At 32.8% G+C, this 12160-nt stretch overlaps 2 protein-coding genes and 1 long non-coding RNA gene across 4 annotated transcripts; 2 read left to right on the top strand and 1 right to left on the bottom strand.

Moving 5' to 3' along the window:
- The first annotated feature begins 2909 nt into the window (after positions 1–2909).
- Positions 2910–4173, top strand: LOC105172875 (BURP domain-containing protein BNM2A). The gene is made up of 2 exons (XM_011094474.3): positions 2910–3050; positions 3146–4173. The coding sequence occupies exons 1-2, from the start codon at positions 2994–2996 to the stop codon at positions 3974–3976; spliced, it is 888 nt and encodes a 295-aa protein (XP_011092776.1). The 5' UTR covers positions 2910–2993; the 3' UTR covers positions 3977–4173.
- Positions 3051–5556, bottom strand: LOC105172877 (uncharacterized). Of its 2 annotated transcripts, none has more exons than XR_848684.3 (4): positions 5418–5556; positions 5254–5295; positions 4547–4695; positions 3051–3972 (listed from the first exon to the last, which is right to left on the bottom strand). It is a non-coding gene; the product is annotated as an uncharacterized LOC105172877 (long non-coding RNA). The 2 variants fall into 2 exon arrangements; XR_016067717.1 differs by having other exon boundaries at positions 4547–4707.
- A 4680-nt stretch (positions 5557–10236) lies between these two features.
- LOC105172978 (uncharacterized) lies at positions 10237–11249 on the top strand. Its single transcript, XM_088885891.1, has 2 exons — positions 10237–10276; positions 10334–11249. The coding sequence occupies exons 1-2, from the start codon at positions 10237–10239 to the stop codon at positions 11113–11115; spliced, it is 822 nt and encodes a 273-aa protein (XP_088742017.1). The 3' UTR covers positions 11116–11249.
- The last annotated feature ends 911 nt before the right edge of the window (positions 11250–12160 follow it).

Here is a 12160-nt window from a genome sequence, read left to right on the forward strand (position 1 = left end):
GTGTAGAAACGAATCTTGGTACCGAAAGTCAAATTAATGTTCCTGCAAGAATATATGTGCAGCTTTTGTCTTGGCCCCAATGAGCTGAAGAGACGAGAACAAAGTGTATCCATCCACTATACCCACACTGCCGTAGTAAAATTTGGCTTTGTTTGGATCTCAGTTTCATCTTCTTAAAACTTTTATTTAAGTATAGATACTAAAGGTATCACCAAAAATAAATAAATAAAAATATTTTACCACTCTATAATTAAGTGGGGAAAAAAGAAGGGAATGGGTTCTTTTTATTATTATTATTCACACTTGACCCTAACCCATTAAAAGGTGTGTACCTTGCTGCCCTCTCCGTCTTAATCTATGCCTTATAGTAGACTATATGCCTTTATCCCTGCTTCCTTGTAGCCTTTGTTATTCTAGAATTTTACAATGGAAAAGAGCCTTGTTTATCCTGTGTGGAGCTATCGTCTTCATTCGACGTACCAAAAGTCAAAATATGATTCTTATGGGTGGTTTAGCAAAATATGTACCGTTAATCAAAACCTCTGTTTTATTAGGTATACTTTCTCTTTGTGGCATTCTACCTCTGATTTGTTTTTGATCAAAAGATGAAATTCTTAATGAGTTGGTTGTATTCATCGATTTTCGCAATAATAGCTTGGGCTCGTTACTTGTATATTTGAAAGAAATATAATGTTCACATAAAAATTTATATTGATTTATAATTTTTTTTTAAAAAATACCTAGTATACAAATTTATTCCAAATCATAGTGTTGTGTGGGTGGGTGGGAGAATAACATTTTTCATCCCGTAATTTCAGGTCTTTCTAATTTTGGCCTAATTGGTTATGGAATTCTCACTAACTTCTAAGAAGTAGTACTTTTAATCTCATAGCATTTTTTGATAGATATTTTAACGAAAAATATCATGTGCTTAGCACAGGTATTAGCACTTTTATATTTTGGATCCCATTGGTTACAAAATTTACATTTTTAATCCTATAACTTTCAGAAAATAGTACGTTTGATCCAATATACTTAACAACCACGTGGTCTTTTTCTTTAAATATATAATGAAAATGTATTATGAGATCAAAAATTAGAATCTCATAATTAATTAAACTAAAAGTAAAAAAAATTCTAAATTATAAGATAAAAAATATTATTTAATAGTGTGGCATATAAAGGTTGGAGGTGGATCCATGCAAATGTTGTAGTTTTTTGACTTGAGCTTGATGCTAAAGTTTTCAAAGTTGTGGTGGTGATAAACCATGATTAAATGAGTGCAAGTGTACTAGTCAAGTACTATTAAAAGTTGAAATCACTTTGATTGAACATGTGAAAATATGGGGAGAGAGATGTAATTTCATACACATATTATGAAAAGGTTCCATGTTGTAGCCCTAAAGTTGACCTGCCAATGTGACATCCAGCAGGTTTTTCTTTAAAATAATTGGACGTTCCTAACCTTTTTGAAACACGAATGGATAGTGGCAGCAGCACACACACACACACATTGTCAAAATGAATAGAAAAAGACAGAATCTGTGCAAGATTTCGTCAAAGGCATATATATATCTGAGCCAATGAGTGTTGGTGGAGTGGTACGTGCCAGCCTCTGGTGCTTTGTTTGTTAGTACTTAGCCCCACCAGCCACCATCATGTTGTGGAAAATGAAAGAAGATCTACGCAAAAGCAGAGATGGATAGAGTTTTTTTATGGTGGGAACGTAACATCTCCAGTCAAAAAGGGATGCTGCAAATATTCGTGTTGTATTTGCATTGGGATAAAGGTATTTGGTGGGGTGTTTTCAGAGTAAAGCTATGATTGTTCATTTACTAGTCACAATCTTTTTATACGAAAACTTCATCTGTTCATAAAAATCTACAATAATTATTATACAATATTCGTTTATCGTGTAGGATATCTGGAGCTCGCATCACATATGGTGTTGATCTTTCAAGTCCAACTGATTCTAGAAGCCATTTAATGTTATCATCGATGCAAAGAAATCCACCGCAAACCTCACACCATGTATAGTGTGGATCTTCCAAATATCAACATCATATATGATATAAATCCCGTATTATGATGTACCATGTCGATTTCTTGAGGCTTGTCTATCCCATGAGAAAAGTGATATATCCCACTTTGGTGTACCATATTTGTATCACACCTGCACATGTGTGGTATGCGAGTCTACTTTTAAAATATATATTAATTTAATTTTTAAAAGGGACATTCACCACTTACATACCAAAAAGTGATAGAAAATCCCAACTAGGTCCTAAAAACGGATAGAGTCTCAAAATTTAGAGTCTGAGAAGCTCTAAGAATTGCACATTAGGGAAAGAAACAATATCTTGGAGGAACATAGAGTCAGCTGATGTCGCTGTAGTTTCTTGGATTTCATGGAATAAAATCTGTCCTCAAAGCTTATCTTCTGACTATGTGCCCATGTGCACTGTTACATGATCTTCATCTTTTGACTACTACACATTAAAATAATTAAATAATGTGTTTGACTTTCCAGAAAACTGGATTAGTTTAAATGACATAAGCAAAAAATTGTCATTTTCCAGAGACTCTCTCTCTCTCTGGCATGTAGCAGGAAAGAGGCTGAATCTTGAGTTTTAAATAAGGAGGAAAAAGTAGACTCTCTTCTGTTTATGAATAACTACTTGAGTTCTCCAACTCAGCAACAGGGACACCAACTATTAGTTATTATCATGTAGCAACAGAAAATGTCCACTTAACTATATCTTTTTGTATTCAATCAGCTGTTTCCGGAAAAATCAATGTAGTTGTAATCAGATTCCATGTCTTCGGCCTAGAATGTTTACCTGAAGCAAGTAGCCATGTGCCCTCTTTCCATTTGATCAATTATTTAATAAAAGTTCATGAGAAATTAACATAGAAAAAGGCTTATTTCAGAAGCAAAAGAGTAGCAGTGGGCAGAGTTTTTCAACTTTTCAAGAGGTTGAAGAAGACAAGATATGGGTTCTGGAATTAGTCCTCTAATCTTCCTTCTGTATTCAGTTTTGGGGCTTAAGGTAATATATCATAAACTTTACTGCTGATGGAATTCAGGCTATCAATTTTTTTCTACAAATTTCAGATGAATTCTTACACTTGATACCATTTGCAGTGTCTCCTAACAACTGAAGGGCATCAAAAGAATTTTGAGGAATTTGTACCTGGCATGAAACATGATGGTGACTGGAACAACCATCTTCGACTACGACCCAGTGATGATGGAAATTCTGGCAACACATTGCATGATCATTCATCGTTATCCCACATGGACCCTGAACTCAATGTGTTCTTCCATCACAATGACCTCAAAGTTGGGAACAAGATGCCGATTTACTTCCCCACAAAAGACCCTTCAGCCACTCCCCATCTACTGTCAAGACAGGAATCAGATGTCATTCCTTTCTCTTCATCCCAACTCCCTTACATACTTGAACTTTTCTCCTTCCCTGAGGGCTCCAAACAGGCCAAAGCCATGAAAACCACACTTGAACACTGCGAATTCCCACCGATCAAAGGCGAAACCAAGTTCTGCGCCACGTCTCTGGAATCCATGCTCGATTCTGTTCGTCAGATCTTTGGTTTGAATTCCAAAGTCAGAGTTCTGACCACGAATTACCTTTCTGATACAATATCCCTTCTGCAGAACTACACAATATCTGAACCTCCAACTGAAATTTTTGCTAAGAAGATAGTGGCTTGCCACACACTGCCTTATCCTTATGCGGTTTTTTACTGTCATGGCCAAGTTAGTGACAATAAGCTTTACAAGGTTTTGCTGGCTGGAGAGGATGGTGGCAGAGTGGAAGCTGCCGCCATTTGCCACATGGACACCTCACATTGGGATCCTAATCATGTTTCATTTCACGTTCTGAAGACGGTACCTGGTGCTTCTCCTGTTTGCCATTTCTTCCCAACAGATAACCTTGTTTGGATCCTATCCTGAACGCAGTTCAGATAGTGAAGTTCCTAGGTGGTTGTTAGCTTTACAAGAATAGTTGAAACATGATGTGTGTGACTATGTACCAATGAATTGCTAGTGATGCATTAATGTTGTAATCTTGAACATGGGTGGGTGGATTTGTAATAACAGTAGATACTATGCTGGGAACTTCTAATGTTCAATTGTTTTCTCTTGCTGTCTGTACTCTGTAATCATGCACTTTGTTAGTATCTCTGTTCATAGTAGGTGTATAAAGCAAACCAATTTGCGTGATTACGAATTGGCTAATTATACCATTGATAAGAGTTCATTAAGCTTATGTGGAGAAAGCAACAAATTTTGCAGGGTTGATGAAAGTTTTACAAAGTAACTGCCAAATAGTTGAAGCACATCTAAATAATCCGGATTATAGAGAACATGACCAATATTTCAATCATGTCACTTGATATCCTAAAAAATCTAACATCATATAGATATGCTAAAATCACTCCAATTTTTTAAAAGTTAACCACATTGCAGTTAATGCCACTCTAATATACATGGAAGATATGTAGCCTGTCCGAGTATACTTACAACAGAACCAGTGGCCTCATCATCCAAGAGACTTGGGTTCCAATTCTTTGCTTCACAGATTCCACAATTCTTCTGCTCGATCACAGCATCAGAGACTGGAGTTCTCTGGCCACCAGAAATCTCTTTTGGTCCAAAAGCACCAGCTGCTCCTGTAATAAGTCCTGATACACATTATTCCAAAGAATCCCAAAATGCAGTTAATGCAAGGTCTTTAAAGTGGAAATGAGATAAACGACTACTGGTCCTCTACAAGGATGCTGATACAAAGATAAACATCAGATCAAACTACCCACGTAAACATGCATTTGGTCAGTTAAGAAAAGATTCATCAACGGACATACGAAGAATGATAAAGTAATGGCAAAAGGGAATCACATTCAGAAACACACATTGGAATCAGTTAAATAAAAAGGATCGTACACGGGGCATACTCAAATCATACTCCAAGTTTAAATTTTACTGGTAAAATCTTCTATTAGCCCTTTATCTGCACAGATATTCTCCGAACAAACTGAGAGAATCAGCCATGTCTATACAGCATTTAATCCTAAACGATAAAGGGGTAAATCATTTTCATTCCCTCGTGTTCCGCTGATTCAACAATATTATAAACTCCTAAATGTAAATACCATAAAGCAAACAGAAAAACCAAAAATGCCATTGAACAATTCCAACCGCGACCATCTGAACTGTGAACTCCAACTTACATAATTACAGTACTTCCACTGCGAGGATGAGGAGCTTGAAATCTGCACATTGGTTCATCTATATATAAATATCCAAATAACTTTGAAAAAAAATACAAGAAATTTGAAGAACTTGAACTCTGATTGAACTTGAAACTACAGCAATTAAGAAAACAATCAGGTACCTTCTAGAACTTGCTGTGAGTAGCTGAAAAATCAACCGAAGTTCCGCAGCGGGTTTTGCAAAGAGCGATCTTCTCCGTCGCTGCCTCAGTCCTGCTCTTTGCAACAAGGCTTTCGATAGGCTTGTTGGGCCTACTCCAATCAAACTCCACTCGAACCCAAAGCCCAAATTTCTTTTGTCTAGAAACTTAATCAGGGCCAAGCCCGGCTCAATAAGGTGAGTGTATCAAGTTTCCATTTATTGTTGTCTCAATTTTTTTTTCCTATATATATATATATATATATATTGAGAAACGACAATTACATTATTAAATTATATTTTAATAAATTGAGCAATATATTGGGTTCATCAATATATAATTATATCAAAAATTTTATAAAACGAATTATAATATTCAAATGAAATAAAATAATTATTTAACATATTTAATGAAATTTGAATTTATAATCTTGAAATTTGTTCATAAAATATCAATCTTAACTATGAGAGGAATTCCAATTCCATGGTGGAAAAAGATGATTTGCAACACAAATTGAATCATCAAATGAATATGCATTTGGATTGATGGAATTTCACCTACTCATAAGTTCTTTAAAATCGTATGAATAGTTTTAATTTCAAATTCTTTTATTCTAATTTGTTGAACATTGATTTTAAATCCTTCACCTCCAAATCCTTTTAACAAATTTGAATCAATCAATCCTAAAATTAAGAGATATCTTAATTAAAACTTATAACAAGTCAAAATATTCAAATTGAAATAAGATTTAGAGATACACCCTATCATAAAATTTGATATTATTACACATAAACCCGTATAGTTTAGAAAATTATAAATAGTACATATGATGTTAGTTTCCATTCAATAAATGGATTCATTTATTAGGAAATTTTATAAAATTTGTTGAAATCAGCAAAAAAGTTAAATGAAAATTCATATTTACATTTTGACGCACAAACTTATTGTAGATCAAATGAATTATTTTCTGATCAATTAAACTACCTCTATAAGGATGAAGATGTACCTCCTGATCACATGCATTAGTGTGTAAAGATGTATAATGATAGCTTGACTAGAAAAGGTTTGTTTGACCTTCAATAGTCAGTAATGAGTCAATTAGGGTAAATATAAAATTTTTATTCAATTATTTATTTTGTTGATAACAACAAAGTTCATAAATTTTAATTGATGAATAAATCTATTTGTTAAATAAAAACAAACATAAGGTGTGTTAAATATAATTTCTCAAAACCCTAATTGATGGTGTAATGTAATTATCCCAAATTAGAATTTGTTTAAGCTAAGAAGATAATAAATAAATTAGGGATAATTATACTCCCATCCCCTGAGATTTGGTGTAATTACACATAGGCCCTTTATGGTTTGAAAAATTATATCTGGCACTCGAGGTTTGCTTTCGTCTAACAAATAAGTCCTCTATTAGTCAAAATTCACTTAATTGCTGATATTAACACAAAAATTGATATCTACACTCGATTGATAAATTATTAACTTATTGTAGGTCAAACAATTTTTTCAAACTAAACTATCTTTATAACAATGAATATATATCTCCTTACATGCGTTAGTGCGTGAAGACATTTGAGGGTAATTTGGTCATTTAAAAAATTATTTGACCTGCAATAAGTAAGTAATAAGCCAATCAACGGTTAACATAGACTTTTTTTTTCTGATTTTTTTGTTAATATTATCAAATTTGATTAATTTTGACTAACAAAGCGACTTATTTGTTTGACGAAAACAAATATCAATGATGCTAAATGTACGTAATTTCACAAATTACAAGGGATTTATGTGTTTATATCAAAACTCAGGAGAGATAAGTGCAATTATCCCAATAAATTATTTGATTATTTATATAGAGGGGACACTTTGGGATGAATATTAACATTCATTAATGATAAGGTTAAACAATAATCCAGTAGTTGAACAGAATTAGATAATGTTGCACTTATAATTCGCATAGTTCAAGAAAATATGGCTGCCCATATCTCCAATTATTCTTTAATTATGCCAACAATCACAACTCAATTAATCATCCAAACTCTCATAATATTAAATTTGAGAAATTGACTGTTTTTAATAATTTCCTTAAAATATATGTGCAATATATATGTATCACTAACTCTTAGAATCATCACAAAATAAACAACTCTTTTACATTTTCTCATCAGCTAAATTAACAATTTTTATTTATGGATAATTACACTTTCTTCCATTTTGAGATTTAATGTAATTATCGTAAATCCTCTATGGTTTGAAAAATTATATTTAGCATCCCTGAAGTTGCTTCCATCTAACAAATAAGTCACTTTGTAAATCAAAGTTCATCGAATTTGCTGGTATTAACACAAAAATTTGTATTTACCATAGATTGACTTATTACTTATTTATTAGATGGAAGCAAACTTTAGGAGTATTAGATGTAATTCTTCAAACCATATGGGATCTACGAGTAATTATACAAAATCTCAAGGGAGGAGAGTACAATTATCCCTATATTATATTAACAGCTCCTGAAATTAGGCTAAAATATATAAATATCCTCTACTTTTTATAGAATTACAACTATACCCCCTAAGAGATGTTAATATAAAAATTGTTTTGGTCATATTTGTGTAAGTTTTACCTCTGGATGCAGGGTGTAATTGTAATTACAACTATTTTATTTTATTTATTTATTTCCCATATATACCTTCTTCTCATTAAGGGTAAAATTCAAACCAATTATCTTAAATCCCTCCACTAATCCAATTATTACATGCAACACAAATTATTAAAAGAGATAATTACATTTTTAAATTCATCTATTCATCCAATTATTACATGCAACACAAATTATTAAAAAGGATAATTACATTTACACTCCTAATCGATAGTATATTTATACATGATCACTCATACATTTTGAAAAGTTATATGTCCATCTATTGAACACGTCAACATCATTTGCACAAACTATCCATGATTTTAAAACAAGTACATGTACATCCATTCAGCACATCAACATTATTACATAAATTATTATTACTTTCAATTGTCAGTGATGATTTATTTAATTACGCAAAAAATAAAAATAATATGCATAAATAGACTCTAATTCATGAGATGTAAATATAATTATTTTTTATTAAAAAGCATAATAATAATTTCAAATATTCTTTTTTTCCCCTCCTATACGAATTAATTCTTTTTTTTTTTTTTAACTAGTACTGGCATTGTAATAGAACTTGATTAGAGAAGTAATCAATGAAAAAAAGGCAGGAACGGTCCTGATCATACAAACTCAGACCGTACCAATACTCCACTACCAGTCTACCACTGCGTCAGGTCGCATTTGGTTACCTCACGTCTCTCTGAGTCTGATCAGAATGTTTGTTTTTTGTATTGTTCCTAATAAGACAGAGAAATAAAAGAACAAAAAACCATACAAATATTTGAATTTAAGTTTAAAAATTAATTCATTTTACGTAATATATTTCTTTTCATTACACGAATATTAAAAAAAAAAACAAAAAGACACGATCTCTTAGTTTATGACGCCGTAAAATTAAATTTTAAAATACCAATTATAACCTTAAATATTTACACTAATAGAATTACTTATTTATTTTAAATGGTCCTTACATATAACGTTTTAACTGTTGATGTATTATTACCCTTCATTTTCGCTCATATTAATCATAAATTGATTTTGTTTTTAAAATTTGTGTTGTACTTTTCTGACTATATGTTTGTAAGTATTTTATAGAAATTTTTTTATCCAAATCAAGTTTAATTGAATCAAATAAATTATAAAGCAAGTGTGATACACTGACAATGTGATTTGTTATTTTTTTTAATTATACACTAATTACAATGTAAATATAATATTTTTGTCAAATCAATTAGAATTATCCTAATTGGATGATATTAATTAACATGTGTTTAGGATGCTGATAAGCCCAAATCGTGCAGTGTATATACATTATAACTAATTTCATAATATCCACATTTTTATTAATCCTCTCCTTCCCTAAATACTCATTTATCTTTTTTTTTTAAAAAAAATTAAAAAAAAACATTTTATAAATATTCAATGTAAAATATTTCCTTGGGGAACCAAATTAATTAGCTATATTTATAACCAATGAGTTGTAATAATTGATATATTTATTAATTTATAAAAATAAATTAATAATTTGTTAATTCAGAAAATAAATAATGAAGGCATGCATGCAAAACCATTTTTGAATTATTATTGTTCCGTTATTTTCTTATACTTTTTCTCATTCCATTATTTTCGGATTCTTATTCGGTCTCACGAAAATCAGAGGATATCCTCTTCAGTCCGGACTCCCTCTTTCATTTTTAAATGGTATAAGACAATGAATTATTTCTTAAGACTGCGTATGACTAAAATAAATTATAGTACAAATAGATAAAAAGAAAATCCTGAATTACACCAAAAAAATATTACTATTAATTACATTACAAATATATTATATATTTAAGTATAAAATTCAAATTTTTACAGGATAAATATAATTTAATGGAATTAAGAATTGGCATTTTTGTTTGGAATTGGAGTGAAAATAGAATTTGAATAGGGCAGTACTTCTCTGAAACCCAAACAAGATTTTAAATTAATATGCACATTTCTGTTTCTTTATCTGCAGAAGACCGCTCCCACCAAAATTCTCTAACAAACATCTATCCTTTCCGCCCTGTCTGCTTCTTCTTCTCTCTCTCTCTCTCTCTGTCTCTCTTACTTATTCACCTTTGCCCTACTCTGCTCTCTACACTAGTGCAAAAAGAGATGGACAATAGCCACCGTCGAATGGACAAAAGGAGAAAGCTCAACGACCGCGATTTGTCGATCCCAAGAAACTACCCTTCTTCTGATGAAGAAGATGATGATTTCTTGACCCTTTCTTTGTTCCCTACTGCTACTACTACACCTCCTCCTCCTCCTCCTCCTACTACTCTACCCCGTAACAGCTCCTCCGAACGCCACCACTCTCCTCCTCCGCCGGCGCCACTAGTACGAAGACTACCTCCGCCACGGCCGACGGTTGTTATCAACTCTCCGCCAAACAATACTAATGATGTTCCTGGAGATACCTCAGGCGGCGGATCGCCTTCCCCCGTCGTGGCTTCCTCCTCACGTCAGCCGCGCAGGCGGCGGACCCCTTCCAGAGCCCCACGAGACGAGAAAATCACGCCGGCGTTCCCCTGGTCCACCGAAGACCGCGCCACCGTGCACACGATGAGTTACTTGATCTCGAAGCAAATCTTCAGTATCAGCGGCTTGGTCCAGTGCAAGAAATGCGAGCGTCTAGACACATTGAATTTCGATCTGCGGCAGAGGTTCTTCAAAGTGGCGTCGTACGTGGCTGAAAACAAGTTCATCATGTGCCAGCGAGCCCCAAAATCGTGGATGAACCCCACCCTCCCCAGATGCAGGCTCTGCAAGGAAGACAACAGCGCCAAGCCTGTCATCTCCGAGAAGAAACGAACAATGAACTGGCTGTTTCTGTTCCTGGGTGAAATGCTGGGGTGCTGCACACTGGATCAGCTCAAGTGGTTCTGCAAGCACACCAGGAATCACCGCACGGGGGCGAAAGATCGCGTGCTCTTCCTCACGTACATCGCTATATGCAGACAGCTGGAGCCAAACGGGCCTTTCGATATTTGATTGATTGATTGATTCATCATCAGCTTGTTTAGTTTTTACGTACGTAGGTTTTATTTGCAATTCGTTGTGTGTGTGTTTTAGCGCTTTTGGTTGGAATGCATGATGAGTAATGGCGTCATTAGCGTGATTAATGAAGGTTTGAACAGTCGCATGCAGCATTAATTAGTATAATCTGTCTAGGGTTTGAGAGTAGTTCTTGAGTTGGAGTTGGAGATATGTAAGATACGCACTCTTGGTTTCTTGATCATTATCCTACTATCATATTCATTATAATATACAATGCATCTATTAATTAATCTTTTTTCCTATTAAGTTCATTTTGATTACTTCTTTAATCACCATTATTATGGTGTTAATTATGAGGGTTTCATCTCTCTCTCCGAGCAGGTTGAGAAAGGGTTCTCAAAAGTTATGGAGACAGTTGTGGGATTTAATTGAAGATTCTCTGCTATATCTGTTAGATATATGGAGAATGAAAAGTTCAAATCAATTACAAAAGGACTACTTGTTATGGGGTTTGTCTATTTTTTTTTAACTGTAAGTACACTAATTATTCTAATATGATTGATTCAGATTTAATCGAATTGGGTCCAAATTAAAATTTTTCAAAAAGTATATATATTGGGATTTCTATTTTCTATAATTGTCTCTGTAATTATTTTGCTTGATTCTATAATTTGTTTATAAATTTTATTAATTATTAGCGAATGTTTTAATTATAATTTCTTGTAGTTCACTAATTTGTCTACTATGAAATAAGTGATTAAATAAAAGTATTAGATATTTAGTTATATGAATATAGATATTTAGTCTAGTTTTTAGTAGCATTGTTTAATTCTTTATTTGCTTTGACCATTTGTTGGTTAATTTATAAATATTAATATATTGCATATTGGATATTATAATATGTTGATTGATTTAAAAATATTCATTTATTTCTTGAAAAAAGAGTAAAAATACTGAATATTATAATCTCGTAGTTTCATTAAGTTTCTTTCTTCATTTGATCTTGTTGTAAGTATGTTAATAATGACTCAATTGGTAT

This window comes from Sesamum indicum, linkage group LG10 (assembly GCF_026168435.1).
Source record: "Sesamum indicum cultivar Baizhima isolate 11 linkage group LG10, ASM2616843v1, whole genome shotgun sequence".
NCBI classification, from domain to species: domain Eukaryota; kingdom Viridiplantae; phylum Streptophyta; class Magnoliopsida; order Lamiales; family Pedaliaceae; genus Sesamum; species Sesamum indicum.

Coding starts and splice junctions, on each gene's coding strand:
- LOC105172875 (XM_011094474.3), top strand. CDS start 2,994: ATGGGTTCTGGAATTAGTCCTCTAATCTTCCTTCTGTATTCAGTTTTG. Junction 3,051..3,145: donor ATTCAGTTTTGGGGCTTAAG/GTAATATATCAT, acceptor TACCATTTGCAG/TGTCTCCTAACAACTGAAGG.
- LOC105172978 (XM_088885891.1), top strand. CDS start 10,237: ATGGACAATAGCCACCGTCGAATGGACAAAAGGAGAAAGC. Junction 10,277..10,333: donor AATGGACAAAAGGAGAAAGC/TCAACGACCGCG, acceptor ATGAAGAAGATG/ATGATTTCTTGACCCTTTCT.